This window comes from Saccopteryx leptura, chromosome X (assembly GCF_036850995.1).
Source record: "Saccopteryx leptura isolate mSacLep1 chromosome X, mSacLep1_pri_phased_curated, whole genome shotgun sequence".
Classification (NCBI taxonomy): Eukaryota; Metazoa; Chordata; class Mammalia; order Chiroptera; family Emballonuridae; genus Saccopteryx; species Saccopteryx leptura.
The window spans coordinates 85,572,905-85,600,296 of NC_089516.1; the positions used below are offsets into that span (position 1 = coordinate 85,572,905).

Below are 27,392 nucleotides of genomic sequence, written 5' to 3' on the forward strand. Positions count from 1 at the left end.
CATTCTAGCGCCTGAGGCAGAGGCCATGGAGCCATCTTCAGCACCGGGGCCAACTTTGCTCCAATGGAGCCTTGGCTGTGGGAGGGGAAGAGAGAGACAGAGAGGAAGGATAGGGGGAGGGGTGGAGAAGCAGATGGGCGCTTTTCCTGTTTTCCCTGGCTGGGAATCGAACCCGGGACTCCTGCACGCCAGGCCGATGCTCTACCACTGAGCCAACCAGCCAGGGCCTTGCCAGATACTTTAGATGGACCTGGTTATTACCTCATCCAATCCCCTGTCTTCAAGGCAGCCCTCCTATGATGAGATATTCTTTTGAAAGTCCTTCAGAGAATAATTATCTATAATCCTTTATCACTTATTCCAGACTTTTAACTCCTCTGAGTATTTGAAGCCCATTTGCTTTCATCAATACCAAAAAAAAAAAAAAAAAAAAAAAAAAAAAAATCAACAAAAACACCCCTTTCTATAGAAATAGTTTCTCTGGAGGATGTCAATCACCCTGCTGACATATCTGGACTTTTAAACTGTGCACACATCTCTACACTACTCCAGCTAGCAGTGTTCAAGAACAATTCTAGAAAACCTTATGGTTCGCGTAAGTATGTGTGTCTTTGAACACATCCCATGATGGTCACCTGTCCAGGTCCTTCTAGAAACACTCTCGTATTTCTGTTCAGTTGAAGCTTCTCGTTCTAGAATGTTCTTACCCTCTGTCTTGAGACTTCAGTTTGTGCCTTTTCAGTGTCCTTAATCTCAATTATCAGAGGCAGCACACCTTTTAATGTATATCTTAGCTTTATTGAATTAATAAGTATGCATTACATATAGATAGCAAGTCATTCTTGGCCCTGCGAAGAGACAGGTGTTTACTCCAAGGCAAAACGAGAACATGAACCCGCAGTTCTGCTGCTACGGAAATACTTCTGGGCATAATAGTGTGGGCACAATCTCCCCCAAAACCGTCCAGAGTAGGCTCATCTGGCACCTCTCCCTTCAGCTGAGAGATTCACAATATCACATATAAGCTTGCAAAGAATGCTTCTATATCAGAGGTAGTGTTATGCCTGCGTTATGAATCACAGAAGACATTTGGTTAAACACTCCATAAAAGGGGCAGAAGAGATACACTAGTGCTTGGAGTTTGAACCAATTCAAGCAAATTGGCCATGGTAGCAAAAGTATCAACCAAATTTTAGAATAGCCTGCTCAGCTGTTTAACATCAAAGCATGCAGTAGTCTGCACAGATAATACTTTTAGAGACAACCTTGAATTTGGCTTGAGCACCAAGGATAGATTTTAAAAAGTGAAAAGTACATTTCTGTGCAATGACTAGTGTAGTGAGCTGAATGGTGGCTCCCCAAAGGTACGTCCATGTCATAATTCCCACAACCTGTGATGTCACCTTACTTAGACAAAGGGTCTTCACAAATGTAATAAAGGATCTTGAGATGAGGAGATGATTATGGATAAATAGGGTGGGCTCTAAATGTCATCACAAGTGTCCTTGTAAGAGAGAGGCAGAGGTAGATTAGATGCAGAGGCAGTGGTGGGATTCAGCTGGTTCCACCGGTTCAGGAGAACCAACACCTAATTTTTTGTTGTTTGGCAGACTGGTTGTTAAAATGGCACTTGTCATCAGGGTTCTCTCTAAGGTGGGCGCCTGGGCAACTGCCCAATGTGGAAATTACATTGACATTCCTTACTTTTTTTGAACTTTCATCAGCGCAACAGTGTATTCTAAGTGCCCACAGTAATTTTCGTTTTGTCCATAGGGGAAAATATTGCAAGTGAGGACGCCAATCAAGAAGCGATATGGAAATATCTTAAATAACAGTTTCATTGGTTTTTTTCAGGTGTTATTGAATATTTCAAAACTCTTATAATCTAGTTTTCTGTACCTCTTTTATTGTTCTTATTTAAGTATTAAATGCACAAATAATAAACAACCTTCGCTATATCATTTTTTTATACTTAAAACAGTCATTAGGGCAGAGAACCAGCTGTTAAATTATTTGAGTCCCACCACTGTGCAGAGGGATAGGGGATGGGAAGACAAAGCAGAGAGTGATTCAGCCACAAGCCAAAGAACGATGCATCACAAGAAACGGTAAGACGCAAGGAACAGCTTTTCCCCTAGAGCTTCCAGAGGGAGTAAAGCCCTGCCAACATCTCAGTTTAGGACTTCTGGCCTCCAGAATGATAAGAGAATAAACAGCTGTTGATTTGAGCGACCACACTCGCAGTCATCTGTTACAGCAGCCACAGGAACCTGCTCCAGATTTTGGTACCAGGAAGTAAGGTCCTGCTAGATATCAAATACATAAAAATGTGGAAATGGCTTTGGAATTGGATAAGGGGTAGAAGCTGGAAAAATTTGTTGTACATGCTAGAAAAAGCATAGATTGTCTTTAAAAAGACCATTGGTAAAACTATGAATGTTAAAGGTGCTTCTGGTAAGGGTTCAGAAGGGACTGAAGAACAGTTTATTGGAAACTAGAGGAAATGTGTCCTTGTTATATAGCAGCATAAGGAAGGCTTTTCTGAATTGTCTCCAACAGTTGCATGGAAAGTAGAATTTGTAAGAGATGAACTTGGACATTAAGCTGAGATTTCCAAGCAAAGCACTGGAGGTATAGCCTAGTTTCTTTTTGAGCTTTTATGAAAATAGAAAAGGAAAAAGGAAAATTGAGGAAAGAACTATTAAGCAGAAAGGAACCACCACTTGATGATTCAAAAATGTTCAGCCTATTCAGATTGTAAAAGATGCTAAAATTAGGAGATTCATGATTAGGATAGTGCTTGGTAGAGACAGCCAAGGGTGTGGCTGTACAACCTTTGGCTAGTGTTGAAGAGATTAGGAACGGACACATCATGCGTCCACTCAACCAACTCAATAGAAGCCAGGAATTGAGATGGTGATATCTGAGAAGATCTGTGAAGACTCTCTCATCTCAGTATTGAATTGATGTGATATACATGGGAGGCTCCCAGAGTTTTTGAGAATGTGATACCAGCAGAAACACTTTTAGGTTGGCCCGAAAGGGAGATCATACAAAATGAGACAAGGTTGTTAGACTACTAAAATTTTCTAGGCAGTAAACAGGCTGGTCAAATTACAAACATGTGCTACCCTTCAGTGTAAAGGCTAACCCTGAGGGTGTAGCGGCAGGTAGAGAGGCAGAGGCCCAAGCACCAGAGCAAAAGCAGAATTGAAAGCCTTGGGCAGAGAAGGAGAGACTCAGTCCATGGACGCAGTGGGCCGAGCTGCAGGCCTAATGGGCGGAGCCCTGAGACAGGAGGATTAGTGTCAGTCAGGCCTTGAAACCTAAGGTGATTCTGCCAGCTGAGTTTTGAAGGCCACTGGGACAGATGACGCCTCTCTGCTTTCCATCCCACCCTCTTTGGGAACAGGAATCCCCATAACAGTTACCCAGTGCCTGTACCACCACAGTATTTTGGAAGCAGATAACGTTTTCTTGTTGAACTGAAGTCCACAGATGGAGAGGAATTTTGCCCCAGGAATTTTACCTATCCCTGACTTAGATGATCTAGATAATGAAATTTGGGGTTTTTGAACTGCTGATGTCTGGATGAAATTTTAGACTTCGACTTACTGCTGTAATGGTTGGGACTTTGGGAGAAGGTTGAGATGGAGTGAAGATAAATTGCACATGGGACAGACCTCAATCTGGGGCAGGGGGCAGAGAGAAGACTATAGTGGGCCAAGGATTGCCTCCCAAAAAAAGAGATATTCACAACTGAATCTCCAGAATTTGTGACAGTGACCTTATTTGGAAAAAAAGGGCCTACAGATGTAATTAAGTTTAGGATCTTCAGATGAAATTATCCTGGATTATCTGCGTGAGCCCTAAATACCAACCTAAGTGCATCCTAATAAGAGAGAGGCAGAGGGAGGGAAGAACACAGAGGAGAAGGTGATGTGGTAATGGAGCAGAGAGATGTGGCCACAACCCAAGGAATGCCAGTAGCCACCAGAAGCCAGGAGAGACACAGGAAGACTTCCCTCTAGAGCGTCTGGAGGGTGCGTGGCCCTTGGCTTTAGATATCGGGTCATCAAAACCATGAGAGAATATAGTTCTGATGTGTTAAGCAACCAAGTGTGTGATCATTTATTATAGCAGCCAAAGGAAACTAATCCAGCTAGTAAACATGTTAAGGGTTCTATAATTTTTAAAAACATCCTGAAGAAAATCTTCATAAACTGGAGCTTCTCACATATTGTAGTAATAAACCCAACAAAGGACTTTAGTGTGTAGTCTGGTTCTATACTAAACTCTCAGTGTACTTTTTTTGGTGATATCTTCCTACTGAGCCCCAGACTGCAAATATCTAGAGCAGGACGGTTGCAAGTCTGGGAAGCAATTCCCTGAACTCAATTATTGGAACTTCATGAGAGACCCTAAAAAGGCTTTGCAACATGCATGAAAAGCATGTGGGATTATTCTAAATACAAATATATAATTTATCAACAATAGTACTTCTTTTCTTTTTCTTCACAAACTATAAAATAAGGCAAGTTCACATCTGGAACAGGTGATATACATCAGTATTTCCACCTTGACCAGCCTGATAAAATGGTATGGCAAATGCTCCTCAATTTTCGTCAGGATTAATATCTCAAAATATCATTTTCCTACAGCCTAAAAAGCTATCAAAAGACTCAAAGAGCCATACCTTGAAGATTTCAGAAATGACTCTGTGAAGTCAAAAATACACACATGAAGTATTTACATCAGTAAGTAGAACCTGTATCTTTGTTGTTGTTGAAAAATTGCGTGAAACTGAGGTCCCTAAAATTTGCCTGTGTGCGCCTGAGGGTGTGTCCCAGGGTGAGCCAGAACTGGGGAATGTCAGCTACTGTAATTCTTTTGTATTTGTCTAGTGAAGCAGCTTTGGAGCTTTGTAAAGGATGATACCCAAGTAAGAACAGGCCAGAGGCAAAGGCAGCAGCAGTTGGAATCACTATACATCTCTATAAGGGGACCTGTGAGCTATTGGTCACTTGTTTGCTTTGTCTCAGGTGGTGACTTGCCAAGTCGGTCCTTTGTTCTTTCTGAATGTCTGCAATATTCTCTGGAGGAGAAATAGGACTCTCTAAATGCTATATACAGAGAAGAAATTTTTTACAATAACCATCAGTGTGGATTAGTCTTAAAATTGCACTCTGGTGACACCACACTGCTTCAATGCATATTTTAAAATAATCGACAAGTGTAATTCTGACTCTCTCATCGATTTAAGAAAAATGTAGAGCCTATTTTCTTCTCGTAGTTGTTGATGGCAGTATCATTTTAATTTGTTTAGATGAGTAAGTGTGTGTGATAACTGACTTCACTTAGACACCGAGCTGTGGGATCACTGTAGCAGGAGATATAAATACATTCACATATATACACATACATACATATAGCTCCATTTCTTCCTCAGCTCACCACACAGAACAGAGAAGGGGAGCAGAAATACAGATAAAACAATTGACCTTTCCGTTTTCTGCAGCCTCCTGCAAAAGGAATCTTCCAGAATTCTATTCCCTGCTTTCCAGGGAGTCATGGGAGCAGGAAGCGATAGAATAAACCACCGAGATGAGGAATCAATATCTACTTTTCAAAATTTCAATAAAAGAAATAGACTGCTCAGGTTTATCCCCAGCATAAACACTGAAATGTGAAGTTTGTCTCAAAAGTAGCCATAGAAAGTATTTGTAGAAAGTATATAGATCTATGTGCGTAATTCGAAAACTCTTCTTTAAATAAAGTTGAAATGACTAGAACTTCTTCTGTTAACCTATGGTTTATTTTTAGCAGTGAAAAGTACCTATAATATCATGCTGGAACTCTAGATTAGTGATAAATTTAATTTCAGCCAAAGCAGCTGAACCCATCAGCTTTCACTTGAGATCAGATTCTAAATAACTTGACGGGGGTGAAGCAGTACTTTTTTTGAGTTTCCAGAATGACTTGTCTCACAGAGAAGGCAACGTTACTGCCTTTCCAAATCATCAACACGCACATTTCCATTAGCCTGTTCTTTTTGTGTAACAGGAATCAGAAGCAGACATTGACTAATTCTTTCTATTCCTTTTCTTCCTTTTTTGGGGGGTGAGGAGGCGGTGGGGCTGGAGAGTGACCTGTGAATTAGATTAACATTTGTAAATTTCTGCAGATTAACTGCTTTGGAAAGCCTTAGAATGCTTCAATTTCTTACAGTTTTCATCATCACCGTCAGGCCACACACAATAACAAATAATGCACATCTTTACACTAAAATGGAACACGCATTTTATAATCCCGATAACTGTGTTCATGTTAGTCTAACTGGGGGAGGAGTCTTGCAATAGCTTCACAAATGCAGGCTATTTCTTCTGCTGAGCTTGATCTTGCAGAAACGCACTTCTTTCCTCTCCATCCCTTGAGTGCATGTTTTGTTCTTCTCAAAACAAATGCTTTTGTTTACTTAAATATTTTTACATTCTTTGGCATCAGGACTCACTTAGATGAGAGAGCCACATGGTGACGGGAGCGTGACCTTTCCAAAGGTGCTCGTCTGTTATCTGTAAGACAAAGACAAAAAGAACCAAAAACATAGTGAGCTTTAGATCTCCCCTATTACAGGATGTAAGGTCAAGAGAGGGTTTCAAACAGTCCTGAAAAATCACTTCAAATGAATATGTAAATACCAAGGAGCCCAGATCTGAGGAGTTCATGTTGCAGCTGGCAGGCTCAGTTCAAGAGTTCTGCAATCAGCACTAAATGACTTTTCTTGGTAAGTGAAATCGAAGTGATTCAAGAAATGGAAGAATTTTTTCAAGCACAATCCCCACGGAAATAGCAGGTGACAACAAAATTTCTTGGTCAACATTTTACATCGAAAGAATCTATGTATAATGCCTTTTGTTGGAATGTACGTCAATTCCCCATGAGTTTTCAGTCTGGATATTGGCTATCTCCAGAGGACACCAACATGGGCAGAACAGGAAAGAATATTTTTTACCACGATTGCAATATGTGACAATCAAACCAGCTACCGAATCTTTGCCTGATTGTATGATGTAAACAAATTCAATACATTACATCGTCATAATGGGAATGAATCATGAATCAGTCCCTTTCCCCTCAACTGTCACGGGAAAAATAATCGCTGTGGAGGTAACTGTTGGCACAAGGCTTGGAAAGCAAAGCTTTAAAGTATTGAAAGTTGCTGAAAATATTTTTAGCTTTAATAGGAAAACGGTTTACAGCCCTGCATTGGGAGGATCGCTGTGTTATTATCACCTCTGTTTTATGTGCAGCTGAAATGCAATTGATGTGGGTGAAAATCCCTCTCTGAAAAAACGTCATATACTTAGACTCTGTATCTAGAATGAACCGCTGTCCCTAGAAATAACGACAACCACCAGCACTTAAGTAAATGCTAATACTTTACACTCCTTAATTTGCTAATTCACACAACATCGCAGGAGGTAAACCCATTTCATTCGGTCCTATTATCTCTGCTTTACTGATGAAGGTTATACAGCAAATCAATGGTATGATAGGATTATAATGCAAAGTGAATGCCAAAATGTCAGACCTGCTTTGTTCAGAGGTGAATGTTGGGGCCTCCCAAACTGCTACTCATGTCCTCCCTAAAATGATGACATGAAAAAAAGACATCTTGTCTGTCCCATGAGAAGGGTTGGCCATGAGAAGTGCTGAGATTTTGCTGTGTTATCTTTTCCATCTGTGCCAGTGTCTCTTGACTGAGTCCTGGTAGTCTATGGTCAGTATGCAGAGCAGAGAAAGCTAACTGGCCTCCATGACCATAGCCTCATTAACACCTGGTCTGAGGGCATGGAACCAGGCAGCTATAAGCTTAAAGTGCTGGCCTGACCTGTGGTGGCTCAGTGGATAAAGCATCAACCTGAAATGCTGAGGTCACTGGTTCGAAATCCCAGACTTGCCTGGTCGAGACACATACAAGAAGCAACTACATACTATGAGTTGATGTTTCCTGCTCATCTTTTCCTTCTCTCTAAAGTCAATAAATATAAATAAGCTTAAAGTGCCTTATATGCAATAACATCTCTGAAAGGTGAGAAATGAAGAGGCATTTTCTCTTTTCAGAGCTTTATCAGAATGATGGATTATTTCGGTATTCTTTTAAACATATTTAAAATATCCAATATTTAGCTGTGATGTGGATCACAATTCAGCTAAAAATGTGAAGATAACATTCCTGGATAAAGGGCTTATTACTTAGATGCCACTGGTTTACATACAGATTGGTTTGGGACTTCTTAGAAAACATTTAAAAGTGAGATTATAATATAACGGTTCCCACTGCATTTGCTAGCACATAAGCATTCAATGGTAAAGCTACTGGATGTGAGAACGACGGTACCAATCACAGAGGATTGTCCCAGCTCAGAAAGGGACTTACACACTAAAGTCAAATAGGCAATCACACTCACTCTGGGAGTTCCGCTGGTGTACCGTACTGTCGCTCACTGCTCAGTGGATTCAAGAGCAGTGCCACCTGCAAAAACCCTGCTTCACATTAAGTGATGTGACAGGTGGATTCATATCAACCTGCAATTTATTGGTAGCATTTGGTATGAGAAAATAAACTTTCACATCCCTGTGAACAGAGAAAAGGGCACTAAAGCTTTTGGAAGCAACATACACACAGGTTCTGGGTCCAAATCAGTTCTTGGCATTGACAAAAGAGAAGTATTCTACATTCTCTCCATTCCTTCCCCCTTCCTTATTTCCTTCTCTATTTTAATTTTTTGAGGCCTAATCAGTCCCATGTTCATGCGATAATTGTAAGAGGAAGCAATTCTGTAGAGATCACCAGTTAATGTTTTTAAAATATCAACCTACAACCTTGTTAATGAAAATAATGCCATTAGAAACAATGACAGCGATGACTGATCTGGATTGTGATTTATTTACAGTTCTCTGTACTTATCTGAAAGCTCTTCGGGGTACAAAATATATATTTATACTCTAGACTTCTATAGATCAGGGCACAGTGTAATTTCGAGGATAACAGGTTATATGTATATATAATATTAGAATTTATGTATTCATCTTTTTCACATTTTAATCGCTTGCAATCTAATGATGACGTTTCATGCTTGGGTTTACACCAGCTTTGAAGCAGAGATGAAAAATCACTGCATGTTTTGAAATACAAATTTCTATATTTATGGGATTAAATATTAATGGGCAAAAATCAGTGGTCTGACCCTCACAAGGTCAGGGCACATAATTAGCATCATACTTATGAGAAAGGAGTAAATTCAGATATTATTGCTGTTAGAGCTAATGGAATCATTCTGGTGACTGCATTTTCATTTTGGAAACATATATGGAAGAAGCTGATGTGCACGTGACCGGATGTGAGAGCTGCAGGAGACCTGGGTGGAACCGGATGCACTTTTCTAACCAGTCTGACTCTCCCAGCGCTACTGACACTAGAGTGGTTGACATGGTGGGGACAAGAGCCTTTTCTCCGAGCAGTCAATAGTTTAAATTGTATGCATTTGCCAGGCTTTGTTTATGGCTCTCCTTTCCAATGTGCCTGTTGTCTTTTTGGAAATCAGAGAGAGGAAGACAGGGGAGGCATCTTTCTGTGTCTGTGTACTTGTAGGGGATATTGTGCAGGAAGACACAGGCAAAAGCATTTCATTAGAGGATAGGGGAACGTGATTTGTCATAATCTTCCTCTGCTTCCATTTCATTAATACATGAGGCAACATATTACAGCGATTAAGAAAGCCTAGAGATTCCAGTATATCCTCAGGGCCTGGGAATTCATTAAGGTGGTCTGCTGTTTGTAAACACAAGGATTAATACAGCAGTACAGCCTGAGATGTTAGTCCCATGGTCTCCTTTACAAATCCACCACAGCTGGGCATGCATACTGTTGGGTAAACAAGTATGTAATAAGTGTTTTTTAGGTTTGCTCACTTGTATTAGGGCAGCATCATGTGTGTATGGTCTGTGGAAGGCTGAGGGTGCTTGTCTTCAGGGCAGCAGATTGCAAATTGTGGATTGCCTTCCTGCTTGGGAGGGGCCGTTGTTTGCTGGAAAAGGGTTTATTCCCCCAGCTGGTTTTGGTAGGAGATTGATGAGTCCAGAATGCAGAGGGAGAGGGGAGAGAGAGAGAGAGAGAGAGAGAGAGAGAGAGAGAGAGAGAGAGAGAGAGAGAGAGAGAGAATATCCAGAGGGTGAGTACTGAGAATGAGTCCAGAGAATGAGTCTGGGTTGTGGAACCGGACACCAAATTGGGGCTTGGGAGCCCTGATTTTCTGCCTGGCCTGTTTGGCTGGAGAGCCCTGAGACTGATGGGGGCCTGAGATGGGAGAAAGGGAAGTGTTCTTCCTTGCCTGTTTGCTCGTCCGCCATTAGGAGACTTTAATCAATGGAATGGCCCACCCCTTTCTGGCTCCACAGTTCCTTTACTGTCTGCCCGAATCCAGTGCAAATCTACTCGGCCGTTGTGGTGGCCACTGGCTTTACATATATCCTGACAGATTCTCTGTGGTCATCACAGGTTTGTCTTTATAAAATATGCACCATGCCAAGGTCAATGGATTCTGCTGTGACAGAGGGTGACCTGGTCATAGTGTGAAGGTGAGGAGAGGAACATAGTTCCAAGGAGGAAGGGTGGTTAAAATTAAAACAATGTCCCAGTCTGTCACTATATCTGAGACTATAAATGCATGGCTCGGCTTTAACATGGTCCTGTGTATTCTAAATAGCACATTAACCAGTTCAAAACAATGTCAGAGCTTTCCCGACTGTCTTAAGAGGAAGAAGCTTTAGGCTCTTTCTGAGCATAAATTAACTTGGCATTCATCTCAAAAACCTTCCCAACGGAGTCCTGCAGTGAATGAATTAAACCCATTATTGTATCACTCTGAAATTCACTCACGCAAGCACAGTCACCCATTAAATACCTGAATGTCACAAAGTTTTAGATCTACGGCTAAGTCCACACCACTAATTTCCTGTTTACTGACAATTTGTCAAATCCTGTCATCAAAGCATACACATCATAGATAAGGCTGAAACAAAACACGAAGTGAGAGAGATCAAAGGACTCAGGCTTGTGGTATGGAACCCGGGATGGGCAATGATTCCTCAAACAAAGTGAGTGGAGGCCAACGGTACATGGCTGCATCTTGTATACCGCATGAGGAAGTCAGGTTGAAACTGAAAAACTGTGATAAAAAAAAGTCCTGTCCATTATTCATTTCCCCCAGATTAGGGGTCCATCTGCTGCCCACGGAAGACTTGTTTACTTCCTGGTGCTTCAGAGGCATGTAGCTGTAGATCAACAGCGACCTAACACAATGCACCATCCACACCCAGTAGGGGAACATAAAACAAGTACGCCTGGTACACACTCTACATTGTGTTACAAAATGTCCTATTTTAATGCAGATCAGTTGGCTAGGAAACAAAATCAAAAGAAACCCTCTGTAATTTACTGTAAGCTTTGTTTTCTCCAGAGCTCTTCAAAAGCCAGGAGGTGGCAGATTGACCAGTGATGGACAGGCACTGTTTCCAGCGCAACAAGCGAGCAGAGGCCTGCTGGACCAGCGTAGGCTGAGAAAACCGAGGAAATGTGAGGCTGCTTCAGGAACTGTCTATTGAGTAGCTGTTTGCTTTCCACACACTGATAAAGATATATTAGACGGTTATACTGAAGTCTTCTCATATGAACTTACATATTTTTCCTTTGTGCCCTACGGTTCTAGAACTGTTTGTTTCTTTGTTTGTTTTTGTGTGGGGTGGGGGGATAGATGAGAAGCATCAACTCATAGTTGCATCACTTTAGTTGTTCACTGATTGCTTCTGATAGCTGCCTTGATGGAGGAGAGTGGAGTAGAGGCAGGGCCTACACCAAGCTGGTGGCCCTTTGCTCAAGCTGGCAACCTTGGGTCAAGCCAGCGATCTTGGGATCATGTCTATGACCCTGCGCTCAAGCTAGTAACTCTGTGCTCAAGCCAGCAACCTTCGGGTTTTGTACGCGGGACCTCAGCATCCCAGGTCAATGCCCTATCCACTGCACTACCACCAATCAGGCTGGTTTTGTTGTTTGTTTTTTCTGTGATTTGGACAATCCTGAATTGGTACAGTTTCTTACTCACTAGGAATGACTAGAAGGTGGCAGCTGAATTAGGCTTAGACTTAATATCTTGGTGGAGGACAGCCAATTATTCTATTAGTTGACCAGATTCATTCTCTTCACTCTTATCAGAATAGTAACTTTTTCTGCCTTTTAATTGAATTTATTGGGGTGATCTTGGTTAACGAAATTATACAGGTTTCAGGTGCCCAATTCTATAACACATCATCAGTGCACTGCATTGTGTGTTCACCCCCCCAAGTCAAGTCTCCTTCCATCACCATTTATCCCCCCATATTCTCCTCCAGCTCCCCCTGCTCCACAATCACCACACTGTTGTCCATGTCCATCAGTTTTCTCTTTTTTTTGAGCAAAAATAAAACAGAATACATGTAATGACTTTTTGAAAGAAAAGAAATATGTTCAGCTCAAACTTCCTGAACAATTTGGTGTTCTAATTGTTCATTTAACATTTTATTGTAGAAATTTTCCATGCCATTAAACTTCTGAAACACAATATTGAAAAACATGATTTTTAATGACTACTTTCTTTTATATTATATAAATATACCATGATTTGGTTAACCATATCTCACTGCTGGACATTTAAGTTGTTCCCATTTTTTTTTTCTATTATAAAAAACCTAACAATGAACATGTTTTCTCATATGTGCCTTGACTGGGGGGGGGGGGGCTACAGCAGATCGAGTGACTTGCTCAAGCCAGTGACCTTGGGCTTCAAGCAAGTGACCTTTGGGCTCAAGCCAGCGACCATGAGGTCATGGCAATGATCCCATGCTCAAGCCACCGACCTTGGGGTTTTGAACCTGGGTCCTCTGTGTTACAGTTCTGGTTCTATCCACTGTACCACCACCTGGTCAGGCACAAAATTAAGTCTTTCTCTATCCAGAGACATTTGACACACATTCACTCTATCTCTCTTCTTCTGATAGTTTGATTTTTTAAATATGGACAATGTCAGATAAGTTTTCACATTGCCTGCTTGCTTGATTTTTTTTTTTTTTTGCAAAGAGGAAATGGGTTGTCCCAGCACTATTTGTTGAATAATCATGAATTTCTACACTGATTCATGATACTTCTTTTATCATAAATCATCTATACAAGGGGACAATTCTGTTCCATTCACCTAAGTATTTTTCTACCTATTTTGGTGCTAAAACCTGCCGACTACATTCTTTCAGCCTCGCAGTATGTTTGGATACCCAGCAGAGAGAATCCTCCATAATTTGCATTTTTGTTTCCAACATGTATTTTAGGGAATGTTTTGAATATCTCTACATCATGCTATCACCACAAAACATCATGGAAAAAAAACACAGCTTGAAAAACAAATCTCGGAGATGGGGACAATACAGAGGAAAGTTCAGTGTGTCTGTGGCTGGCTAAATTCGAATCCGTGACCAAAGTGCAACGTGAATATTGGCGCGTTTATAATGAATTGCCACCACATAGGCATAACATTACTCGGTGGGATAAGCAGTTGGAGGAAACCGGCAGTTTGGTGGAATAGCCCCGTTCTGGTAGGCCATCAGTCAGTGATGAGTCTGTAGAGGCTATACAGGATAGCTACCTAAGGAGTTCTAAAAAATCTGAGCATGGGAAGAGACAAGATGGCGATGGAGTAGGCGGACGTACCAACATCTACCTCCCAGAACCAAAGTGATTACAAACTAATTTTTTTTTTTTGTATTTTTCTGAAGCTGGAAATGGGGAGAGACAGTCAGACAGACTCCCGCATGCGCCCGATTGGGATCCACCTGGCACGCCCACCGGGGGGCGACACTCTGCCCACCAGGGGGCGATGCTCTGCCCCTCCGGGGCGTCGCTCTGTTGCGACCAGAGCCACTCTAGCGCCTGGGGCAGAGGCCAAGGAGCCATCCCCAGCACCCGGGCCATCTTTGCTCCAATGGAGCCTCGCTGCAGGAGGGGAAGAGAGAGACAGAGAGGAAGGAGAAGGGGAGGGGTGGAGAAGCAGATGGCTGCTTCTCCTGTGTGCCCTGGCCAGGAATCGAACCCGGGACTTCCGCATGCCAGGCCAACGCTCTACCACACAAACTAATTTTAAGAACTATCATCTGGAAAAACCAACTTTGGACTAAACTAAGAGGACTCATCAACCAAGGAACATTGAAGAAGCCACACCGAGACTGGTAGGAAAAGCGGAAACGCGGAGAGGGCTGCCCAGCTCCCGGGAGCGAACGGCAGCTGGGAGAAACCCGCGAGATGGGAAGTGAGTTTAGCAGAGGGGAAAGGGTCCTGAGCCCCAGGAACAAAGCCCCATACTACAGCCCCAGAGCCCAGAAGAGGCATAAGGACAGTATTTAGCTGGAAACAAGTCAGGATACTGTTTGTGAGAAAGAGTCTGATTTCTCAGACTCAGGATCCTTCTTAAAGGGACTGCGCAGAACATCTCTCTCACAACCACTCACCCGGGCTCCTGGGGATGGGGAGAGAGGAGAGGACCAGAGTAATAGGAAGAGAGTGTAATCTAGGAGCCACAGGGAGAAACATTTTGGGAGATAGCCACCCTAACCCCTGGGACAAGTCACTCCCCAAAGCTGAAGTGAATATTTCCCCCGGAAACAGCAATACCAGCAAAGGGAAGCAGGAGAGCAGCCAAACAAGCTCCCCGTGGCATTCAGAGCAGAGTCGCATAGAAGGAGGGAGCTTTTGGGTCTACAGTAGTGAGTCTTAGGGTCCGAGCTGCAACGCCCCCACCCACGTGACTGAGGGCTCGCCGGAGGGTGGGTAGTAGCGGGAGACAAAAGCACAGTTCTGCTGGCAGGGGTGGAAGCCAGCTGGCCACCACTGGGCTCAGGTGTGAGCTCAATCTTGTCCGGCTGGGGAGAAGGGGGTGTGCAAAAGTGGTCAAGCTCAGCTGCTGGCAGCCTGTAATCCAGCCTGCGGGAGAAGGGCGGGAACCCCGGAAAGGGTAGAGACCAGCCCCTGAGCAAGGGCACAGGAGCAAAGCCTTGCCCCGCCCTTGCAACCCAGGCTTGTGGTCTGACTTGGTAGCCGGCTCCTCCTGCGGGGGTGGAGCCAAAAGCCCAAAAGAGGAGGAGTTCTGCTATGGAGCTGAGCTTGGGCACGCAGCCCTGCCGGCGGTAGAGCCAAGGCTAGCAGCTGTTCCTTGAGAGGGATCCTCCTGCAAGGGCAGGGCGAAAGCTCGGAAACAGGCGGAGACCCGCAGCTGAGCAAAGGTGCTCACCAGTGCCCTCAGGACCGAGCATAACGTCACACACGGGGGCGGAGCAAAGGCCAAGGCCACCAACGCTTCTGCACCCGAGCACGTGATCACAGCCACTCCCATGAAGAGAAAATGCGGAGGCAGAGAAATACAACATAAATAAACCAAGAGAAATCCCCCAAAAAGGACCTAAGTGAATCAGATATATCCAAATTACCGGATGCAGAGTTTAAAATAACAATTGTTAGGATGCTCAAAGATATTAGAAAAACCATAGATGGCCATTACGAAAACCTAAATAAAGAGATAACAAATATAAAAAAGGACATTGAAATAATAAAAAAGAATCAGTCAGAAATGACAAATACAATATCTGAAATAAAGAATACAATGGAAGGAATTAAAAGCAAGATGGATGAAGCAGAGAATCGAATCAACGAGTTAGAGGACATGATAAATAAAGGCACGGAAGCAGAGCAGAAAAAAGAAAACAGACTCAAAAAGTCTGAGGAAACTCTAAGAGAGCTCTGTGACAACATGAAGAGAAATAACATCCACATCATAGGGGTTCCTGAAGAAGAAGAGAAAGAACAAGGGATAGAGACTTTGTTCAAAAATATCATAATGGAAAACTTCTCCCAATTAAGGCAGGAAAACATCTCATATGTTCCGGAAGCACAGAGAACTCCATTAAGGAGAAACCCAAAGAAACCAACACCAATACACATCATAATTAAAATAGCAAAGCTAAATGATAAAGAGAAAATATTAAAAGCTGCTAGAGAAAAAAAGACTATCACCTACAAAGGAGCCCCCATAAGGATGACTTCTGACTTCTCAACAGAAACACTTGAGGCCAGAAGGGAAAGGCAAGAAATATTCAAAGTAATGCAGAACAAGAACCTACAACCAAGACTACTTTATCCAGCAAGGCTATCATTTAAAACAAAGGAGAAATAAAAAGCTTTACAGACAAAAAAAACCTCAAGGAATTCACTGCAACCAAACCAAGGCTGCAAGAAATGTTAAGGGATCTGTTGTAAACAGATCAAAGGAAAAAAAGAATATAGCAAAAGAGGAATACAGTTTCAAAGAAAAAAAATGGCAATAAATAATTACATACCAGTAATAACCTTAAATGTTAATGGATTAAATGATCTGATCAAGAGACATAGGGTAGCTGCATGGATAAGAAAACAGGACCCATACATATGCTGTCTACAAGAGACACACCTTAAATTAAAAGATGCACACAGACTGAAGATAAAAGGATGGAAAAAAAAATATTTCATGCAAATGGAAATGAAAAAAAAACTGGGGTAGCTATACTTATATCAGACAAAATGGACTTTAAAACAAAGACCATAGTTAGAGATAAAGAAGGTCATTACATAATGATAAAGTGAGTAATCCAAAAGGAAGATATAACCATTATAAATATCTACGCACCTAATATGGGAGCACCTAAATATATAAAGCAGACTTTGATAGACTTAAAGGGCGAGATCAACAGCAATACTATAATAGTAGGGGATTTCAATACCCCATTAACATCATTAGATAGATCCTCAAGAAATAAAATTAACAAAGAAACAGCAGACTTAAAGGACATATTAGATCAACTCGATTTAATAGATATCTTCATAACCTTTCACCCTAAAACAGCAGAATATACATTCTTTTCAAGCGCTCATGGTACATTCTCTAGAATAGACCACATGTTAGGGCACAAAAGTGGTCTCAACAAATTTAAGAAGATTGAAATCATATCGAGCACATTCTCCGATCACAATGGCATTAAACTAGAAATCAACCACAATAGAAAAATTGAAAAACATTCAAACACTTGGAAACTAAATAGCATGTTATTAAATAACGAATGGGTTAACATTGAGATCAAAGAAGAAATTAAAAAATTCCTAGAAACAAATGATAATGAGCATACATCAACTCAAAATTTATGGGAAACAGCAAAAGCAGTCCTGAGAGGGAAGTTTATAGCATTACAGGCATACCTCAAGAAGCTAGAAAAAGCTCAAATAAACAACTTAACCCTGTATCTAAAAGAACTAGAAAAAGAAAAGCAAGTAAAGTCCAGAGCTAGTAGAAGGAAGGAAATAATAAAGATCAGAGCAGAAATAAATGACATAGAGGCTAAAGAAACAATACAGAGGACCAATGAAACCAGGAGCTGGTTCTTTGAAAAGGTAAACAAGATCGATGAACCTTTAACGAGACTCACCAAGAAAAAAAGAGAGAGGACTCAAATAAATAAAATTAGAAATGAGAGGGGAGAAATAACAATTGACACAACAGAAATACAAAATATTGTAAGAAAATATTATGAAGAACTGTATGCCAAAAAACTGGACAACCTAGATGAAATGGACAAATTCCTTGAATCATATAATCTTCCAAAAATCAATCTGGAAGAATCAGAAAACCTAAACAGACCAATTACAACAAATGAGATAGAAACAGCTATCAAAAAACTCCCAAAAAAGAAAAGTCCTGGGCCTGATGGCTTCACAAGTGAATTCTACCAAATATTCAAAGAAGAACTAACTCCTATCCTTCTCAAGCTATTTCAAAAAATTCAAGAGGAAGGAAGACTTCCAAACACCTTTTATGAAGCGAGCATAATTCTGATTCCAAAACCAGGCAAAGACAACACAAAGAAAGAAAATTATAAGCCAATATCCCTGATGAACTTAGATGCAAAAATCCTCAACAAAATATTAGCAAACCGGATCCAGCAATATATGAAAAAAATCATAAACTATGATCAAGTGGGATTTATTCTTGGGAGGCAAGGCTGGTACAATATTCGCAAATCAATCAATGTGATTCATCACATAAACAAAAGAAAGGAGAAAAACCACATGATAATTTCAATAGATGCAGAAAAAGCATTTGATAAAATCCAGCACCCATTCATGATCAAAACTCTCAGCAAAGTGGGAATACAGGGAACATACCTCAACATGATAAAGGCTATCTATGACAAACCCACAGCCAACATCATACTCAGTGGGCAAAAATTAAAAGCAATCCCCTTAAGATCAGGAACAAGGCAGGGGTGACCCCTTTCACCACTCTTATTCAACATAGTTCTGGAAGTCCTAGCCACAGCAATCAGACAAGAAGAAGAAATAAAAGGCATCCAAATTGGAAAAGAAGAAGTAAAACTATCATTATTTGCAGATGATATGATATTGTATATAGAAAACCCTCAAGTCTCAGTCAAAAAACTACTAGACCTGATAAATGAATTCAGCAAGGTGGCAGGATATAAAATCAATACTCAGAAATCAGAGGCATTTTTATACACTAATAATGAACTGTCAGAAAGAGAAGTCAAGGAATCAATCCCCTTTACCATTGCAACCAAAAAAATAAAGTACCTAGGAATAAATCTAACCAAGGAGATTAAAGACTTGTACTCGGAAAATTATAAAACATTGATAAAAGAAATCAAGGAAGATACGAACAAGTGGAGGCATATACCGTGCTCATGGTTAGGAAGAATAAACATCATTAAAATGTCTATATTACCCAAAGCAATCTATATATTCAATGCAATACAGATTAAAATACCAATGACTTACTTCAAAGATATAGAACACATATTCCAAAAATTTATATGGAACCAAAAGAGAACACAAATAGCCTCAGCAATCTTGAAAAGGAAGAAAAAAGCGGTAGGTATCACACTTCCGGATATCAAGGTATATTATAAGGCCATTGTACTCAAAACAGCATGGTACTGGAATAACAACAGGCACATAGATCAATGGAACAAAACAGAGATCCCAGAAATAAACCCACAGCTCTATGGACAACTGATATTTGACAAAGGAGGTAAGGAAATACAATGGAGTAAAGACAGCCTCTTCAACAAATGGTGTTGGGAAAATTGGACAGCTATCTGCAAAAAAATGAAACTAGACCACCAACTTACACCACTCACAAAAATAAACTCAAAATGGATAAAAGACTTAAATGTAAGCCGTGAAACCATAAGCATCTTAGAAGAAAACATAGGCAGTAAGCTCTCTGACATCTTTCGCAGCAATATATTTGCTGATTTGTCTCCACAGGCAAGAGAAATAAAAGACAGGATAAACAAATGGGACTTTATCAAACTAAAAAGCTTCTGCACAGCTAAAGACAATAAGAACAGAATAAAAAGACAAACTACACAATGGGAGAATATATTTGACATTGCGTCTGATAAGGGGTTAATAACCAAAATTTATAAAGAACTTGTAAAGCTTAATACCAGGAAGACAAACAATCCAATCCAAAAATGGGCAAAAGAAATGAATAGACACTTCTCCAAAGAGGACACACAGATGGCCAATAGGCATATGAAAAAATGTTCAACATCATTAATGATTAGAGAAATGCAAATTAAAACCACAATGAGATATCACCTCACACCAGTCAGAATGGCGCTCATCAACAAAACAACACAGAATAAGTGCTGGCGAGGATGTGGAGAAAAGGGAACCCTCCTGCACTGCTGGTGGGAATGCAGACTGGTGCAGCCACTGTGGAAAACAGTATGGAGATTCCTGAAGAAATTAAAAATCAAACTGCCTTTTGACCCAGCTATACCACTGTTAGGAATATACTCCAAGAACACCATAGCACTGTTTGAAAAGAAAAATGCACCCCCATGTTTATGGCAGCATTGTTCACAATAGCAAAGATCTGGAAACAGCCCAAGTGTCTATCAGAGAACGAGTGGATTAAAAAGCTTTGGTATATATATATATACTATGTAATACTACACAGCCATAAGAAATGATGACATAGGATCTTTTACAACAACATGGATGGGCCTTGATAACATTATACTGAGCAAAAGAAGTAATTCAGAAAAAACTAAGAACTATATGATTCCATACATAGGTGGGACATAAAGATGAGACTCAGAGACATGGACAACAGTGTTGGGGTTACAGGGTGGGGGGAGGAGAGGGAGGGGGTTGAGCAAGGGGAGAGGCACAAAGATCATGGCTTTTCAGCATTTGCCATATTCCCCCTTTAATCTATAGACAGACAGCAAATATTTACTTATGGTGTTTCCACTATAAAGACTGCTGTCTTAGGGACAAATGCTGATGAACTATTTCAGCAGTTCCTCCTTCTTCAAAGACTTATATGTCAACATAGAGCTCCATGTTTCATAGGACATAGTTAAGCTCACTGCATGCTCCCTGGAGCTTTAGCACAAGGGAATGCCCTTTTTTTTCTTTTTCTTTTTCTTTTCCTTTTTTTTTTCTTTTCTTTTCTTTTTCTTTCTTTTTTTTTTTTTTGGTTGTATTTTTTCTTTTATTTACTTATTTTTTGTATTTTTCTGAAGATGGAAATGGGAAGGCAGTCAGACAGACTCCCACATGCGCCAGACCGGGATCCACCTGGCATGCCTACCAGGGGGGAATGCTCTGCCCATCTGGGGTGTTGCTCTGTTGCAATTAGAGCCATTCTAGCGCCTGAGGCAGAGGCCATGGGGCCATCCTTAGTACCCGGGGTGGCTTTGCTCCGGTGGAGCCTTGGCTGCGGGAGGGGAAGAGAGAGACAGAGAGGAAGGAGAGGGGGAGGGGTGGAGAGGTAGATGGGTGCTTCTTCTGTGTGCTCTGACTGGGAATCGAACCCGGGAATCCTGCACACCAGGCCAGTGCTCTACCACTGAGCCAACCGGCCAGGGCCTAGGAATGCCCTTGTTGATCAAGCTACCCAAAAGAAAATTATATGGAGCAACCATGACAGACCGAGCAAGTCAGTCTCATACTATTCATCACCAGAATGCTGCAGCCCGGTGTAAACAGTTTCAACTTTCTCGGGAAGCAGCACGGCAGATTGGGAAATCCGTCCAAGGGGTCCTATACTGCCCCCTCATTTGGAGTTAACCCTCAAGGACCCCTACCAGGACAACTTTGGCAGATGGAGGTTACTCATATACCTTCATTTGGCAAACAGTCGTATGTCCACATTACAGTGGATACATATTCCGGATCTATAGTAACCTCTGTCAGAACAGGAGAGGCTGCTAAGCATGCTATAGCTCATTGTCTGTATGCATTGTTCTATTATTGGATTTCCTAAAGTGGCTAAACTGAAAATGCTCCTGCATATGGAGCGAAAGCATTTACTGTATTTTGTCATGCTTACAATCTTTAAAGTTAAGGTATTACTAAAGTGTACTCAGCAAACATTTTAAGGTCAATTAAAAAAAATTTAAGAGGGGGTAGTCATATCCTGGAACTCCTACGGGTCTACCATATCATGTTTTTTACTTAAAAAAAATTTACATTTCTTTGGAATGCTGATGAACAGGAGACACCAAATCTTTTTCGCCTGCAAACTACTACCTTCTTTATTAGATCCAGCTAATAACACTGTTTTGTCTTTTTCCAAATAGCTCCAGGTATATGGAAAAGATTTATATAGGCGGATGGGGATCCTCAAACCCCTCAGCGAGATCTTCTGAGCATGGCTTTTAAGATACCTAGAGGCAGAAAAAGCCCAATAGAGATCAGGGGAACTACCAGCTTTTAGGATACACCCTTAAAGGCTCCAACGCCCCAAAGGGGTCTCATAGGATGCCATCTGGGTCCTGCTTCAACAGTGGAAAGGAAAGTCATTGAGCTAAAGCCTGCCAGGCTTACATGCCTCTGCTGTGAGGAAACAGGGACACTGGAAGGTAGGCTTCCCCCTCGCTCCTCTAAGGGAGGGTTCAGTCTCTTCCAGCCCTGCTCCAGCCACCTATGACCTAACCTTGCCCAGAAAGCTGGGGTTTGCCACTGAAGGCTGAAGGTGCCCAGGGCCGTCGGCCCCATCTACAACACTGTGGACGAGCCTAGGGTATTTCTTCCAAGAAGCAGGTAAACTGATCTCATTTGCACAAGGGCCACTTAACTATGTTTTGCCTGAATAGTCAGGATTTTTATTCTTCCCTCAAAGATCTCTGTTGTGGGTGTTGATAGTCCTATTTTCTGCTGCTTTGCTTAATATATAGTGTTTCCTTTATCCCTCCTACCTCAATGCCCCACTCATATTTCAGGCTGGGACCTACTCCTAATTTAGAGCTCTCTTTCCCCCTTTTGCCAACTTCTATTATGAATCTACCTTTGCCACCCAGCTTAGTGTATCCCAAGGTTCTCTTTACCGTGCCACAGTCGCAGAGCTCCAGGGAAAAGCAACCTGGTCTCATCTCTCCAGGCAGAGGAGAACAGAAGCTCCATATCCACGCATGCCGCAAATGGCTTTTCCAGTCTACCTGAACCATTACCAGCTAGAAGCAGCAGTCATTGGGACTTGGACATGAGCTGCAAAGTATAGAATGGTGACAATTCCAGTGCCATGTGGACTTTTCCTGGATGTGGACTTTTCCTGGACTCCTACTCCCTGTGACAGCTCCTAACAGACAGAACTGTGATTGGATTGCATTTTTCAGGGATTTGGCAGGGTGATGGGGCCAACTTGGACTTGGTGAACATGTTAAGGACACTACTCTTTTATGGATTCTTGCTATATTGGCCAAGAGTTTGCTTAAAGGCTTTTAATCACTATAAAAAAAATAGAAGACTGGATAGAGAAGATGGGACACATGTACACCATGGTATACTATTCAGCTAGAGGAGGTGATGACTTCGGATCACTTACAGCAGAATGGTGGAATCTTGATAACATTATGCAGAGTGAGATAAGTGTATAAGAAAAAAACAAGAACTGCAGGATTCCATACATTGGTGGGACAAAAAAGCGGGACTAAGAGACATGGACAGGAGTGTGGTGGTTGCAGGGGGTGAGGGGAGGGAAGGAGGGAGAGGGAGAGGGGGAGGGGGAGGGGTACAAAGAAGACTGGATAGAGGGTGATGGAGGACGATCTCTCTTTGGGTGATGGGTATGCAACAGAACTAAATGACAAGATAACCTTGAAATGTTTTCTTTGAATGTATGTGCCCTGATTTATTGATGTCACCCCATTAAAATAAAAATTTATTTATAAAAAAAAAAAAAAAAAAGAAAAACAAATCCCTTGGGTAATGACTTGGCTGTCCTTGCAAGGCGAGGCAGATGGCTATCTGTTGAGTGCCAAAGAGTCAGGTGACTCTAAAGTCCCTAACAATATTTTAAAAAGTCCCCAGGTTCATCATTTTCTTCAAGATTTCAAAAAGCCTTCTTCCCTGTCTTCTTATCCTTTTTCTACCAGCAGATCACTTTTCTTCCAGAAATACAACAGAGGCCAGCTGTAAGAAAAATAGCATCGCCCATTTTCCCGACAGATTTTATAATACTCCAAGTCTCATTATTTTTGCCTTGAAAACTATATGAATAATTGGCATTAAATGTATTGTTCTGTTGGTTGTTGATAAAGAGTAGTGTTTCCAGTTTGTAAATCTAATTTTCTGGTCTGTTTTACAAAATTGGCTTCCACTAGACACCATGAGTATTAAACTATATCAAATATTCTTTGATGCCAATAGAATTGCATACAAGGGTGCTGTGCAAAAATGCATGTCAAGATGCCAATCAATTACCTCCACCTAACAAATAGTTCTAGCCCTTTTCGAATCTCAATGACATAATATTCTTCAAACTAGAAACAGGCCATGCTGTGTCATCTATATCCTTCATTACATGCAAATAAATCCATGCAAAGGAAACAGACACCCAGATTATGGTGGTCATTCAGGTGAGTGAAAGATACGAGAGTATTTTAATGAGGACTGTAGTGGAAAGTAATAACATTAAAGTAGTTCAGAGGCTACTGTGACTATAGATACACAACTCCCATTAACTGTAATTGAGGCTAAGCACATGTAACGATAACAAAATAGACCCCTCAATGTCTTTCCAATTGAAAAAGAAGCAAATATGTTCCAGGAAACAGCCTACTTTTGTGTGGAAAATACAGTATTCTAATTGAGATGCACAAATTAGTTTCACATTGATATGGCCTGGGGTATGATGTGGTATTTTTCTTATGCTTAGGGATATAGATCAGCTAGAGGGAACATCTGTACAAAGAACGCCTTTCCTTGTCTCTTCTTAATGCTCAGCATTCGTTATGTTATTAAAGGAAAAGTCTCAATAGTTGCAATGGATTTATTAATTCAGTAGCTTGTTATCAGCATGAAACTCTGCTGTGCTAGGGGAAAAACAAATTATATTTTACAAAACTGCAGTAGTGAGATTAAATCAGTTTTCTATATTTCACTTTCTTCTTATCCTCCCTGCCAGGTAGTAACTCTACTTTCTATCTCCATTATGAACCTCATATTTTGCAAACTATCAAGTCTTGTAGTAATATAAAGGTATATTATCAAACAAACTCAATTATAGGAACTTTAGGAAGATTGAAATACGTGATAAAAGTACAACCACAGAGTACAATAGTAATATTACTTCAAGGCACTAAAAACTTAATCCATATTAAGCTACAAATGTAGAAAATAGGCAATACTTACTTTTATCTATCATAAACATGATATTTTCATAACATGTACAACCAACCTCTTGGGATTTTAAATGACTGGCATTTACATAATTGGTAACTTGAGTATTTCAAAGGATTTCAGAAAAGCATGGCTCAGAAAACAACTAAAATAAGCATACTCTTTAGTATTTCAACTACCACAGACCTTGCCGTTGATTATCTTTGGACACAATGCCAAAGCCAGTGAATAGATTTTTTATTTTAAATGTCCTTGGTTTTGTACATTAGCCATGCATTATGCTTGCTTCTGTCCTACAAAATGCGGTGAGGCACTAAGATGAATTTTTTTTTTTTTGTCCATGAGATTGAAAGTCTCATGACAACATCTATACTACTGGAAAATACAGAAAAGGCAACAAACAAAACTATGAATAATGTTACAAAATAGTGGAAAAAGCTCCCACATAAATTATATATGTGAAACCGACATTAAAGAGCAAACCAATAGAGAAAGCACATGAACTATACCAGAGCGCTCAGATGCTTATCACAGTGGTTTGCACCTAGCAGTTTCCCCAAAACTGTCTGTTGATTAATCATCCAATGATTAGCAATGAAGCAGGAACTGATCCTTCAGTTCACCTTCTCTGTGCTGCTTATACACAGGGAGTATAATCTGCCACTCATTTAAGGAAAAGAAAGGAAACCCACTCTTCCTTCCTTACTCCCTCTTTCCCTCCACCCTTTCGTCCACCTACAGACTTTACTGCATGAAGTATCCACCGAGTATCATAACCGGCACCCTCATAAGTTATTAGGGAGGAAAGAATAAATGCACAAACAACTATAACATGAAACGAAATGTCTCCTAGCATCTATTACAGTCTAAGTACGATGGACGTTCAGAATAGAGAAAAATCATATTCCTTGAGTACAGGCATTGGGGGTTAGGAAAAATGTCATCCCAATTAGGCCTTAAGAGATAGGTAGAATTTCAACAAGAAAAATATAGAAATATAGCTGTTAATGTTTGGTTAAAAAAGTAAATTCCTTATATTGTTGGCTATTTAATTACCAATTTTTTTCCCTATGGGGGGCATAAAAAGCGATGGACATATAAAGGGAGAATCAGAATCTCTATACGTACATATTTAGCTTTTTTTTTTTTCTAGGAAAAGAAAATATCAGGCCCTGCCTGGTTGGCTCAGTGGTAGAGCATTGGCATGGTGTGTGTAAGTCCCAGGTTCGATTCCCTGTCAGGGCACACAGGAGAAGCACTCACCTGCTCCTCCAACCCTCCCCTCTCCCTTCCTCTGTCTCCCTCTTCTCCCACAGCCATGGCTCAGTTGGAGCAAGTTGGCCCAGGTGCTGAGGATGGCTCCATAGCCTCGTCTCAGGCACTAAAATAGGTTGGTTGCTAAGCAATGAAGCAACAGCCCCAGAGGGACAGAGCATCGCCCAGACAGGGGCTTGCCGGTGCATCCCAGTTGGAGTAGATGCACGAGTCTGTCTCTCTGCCTACCCGCTTCTCACTTAAGAAAAATAAGAAAAAGAAAAAGAAAATAATGAAAGGAAATGCCCTGGACTGGCCCAATTCAGAGTGATAGCCATTTCCATACATATGTGATTTTCATATTAATAATATTTTCAAAACAGGTCCTGAATGATTTATAGAGAAGACAGCAGTGTGCTTCAAAACTGAAACAAAATGAGCAAAAACGGGAGCCCCTGGAAGCATTGGGTTGGGCTCTGTGGTGAAGCATGGACAGCTCTATCAGGAGCAGCAGCGGAGGAGATGATCAAGGCACAAGGACGCTGCCGTGACCTGGGCCAAGAGTACTTGGTGAGATGAGCACTTGAGCAACCATTCAAATTGGTGCAGCTTTTAAATGACAATGTGGTTACAGGGTCAGTTTGTTTCTCCCACCTGTCATCTCTGTGCCTTTCCACTCTATAAGTGACATAGAGCCCTATGATGGAGAACATTAGGTATCAGCCATTTCGCTAACTTTGACCCGGTGATGAACAATCTACTGTCATTTGTTGTGGCAGCTGTTTGTGATCTGCCTGAGCTTTGCTGCTGATGTGCTGACCTAGAATATGCTCACCTGTCATTTGCTTTTCTTTCAGAATCACTCTAAGGCTGCTTACTTCCTCTTTCAGCTTTTAACACGTGCAACCCATCTCTTGGGTCTGAGCCTTGTAGTTTGCTGAAGGTGGAAGTTTTAGAGTAGTCTGCCCAATTCTACAGTTTCAGTAGCCCCAGGTACTCCTGAGTTACAGGAGCTCATTGCTTCTGTAGGAATGCAGAAATGACAGGCTTTCCCCTGCATGACGCCTCTGTTCCCCAAAGGACCAGATCACAGACACACAGCCCTGGCTGTGATCTTGACGAGAGATGATATTAATCTACAAGTTACAATGTGTCAGCCTGTAAACAGGTGCTTCCCATTAGTAGTGTTCCCCACTCTACCCTGCATTTAATTACTTAACCAGTTGCACGACAAAGCAACCTGTATGGTTAATATCACAGAAACTTTAGCAGCTGCCAGTGCCATTGTTTTGAACGATAAACCATCCCTTAAGGTAAA

The 27,392-nt window shown here is 41.2% G+C and overlaps 1 protein-coding gene across 1 annotated transcript in view; it reads right to left on the bottom strand.

Annotated features, from left to right (window-relative positions):
- Positions 1 to 797: 797 nt before the first annotated feature.
- Positions 798 to 27,392, bottom strand: part of DIAPH2 (diaphanous related formin 2) — a 983,541-nt gene continuing 956,946 nt past the window's right edge. The window contains exon 28 of the mRNA XM_066356043.1: positions 798 to 6,572. Coding sequence (XP_066212140.1) covers positions 6,508 to 6,572 — 65 coding nt within the window. The 3' untranslated portion in view covers positions 798 to 6,507. The remainder of the gene's footprint in view (positions 6,573 to 27,392) is intronic.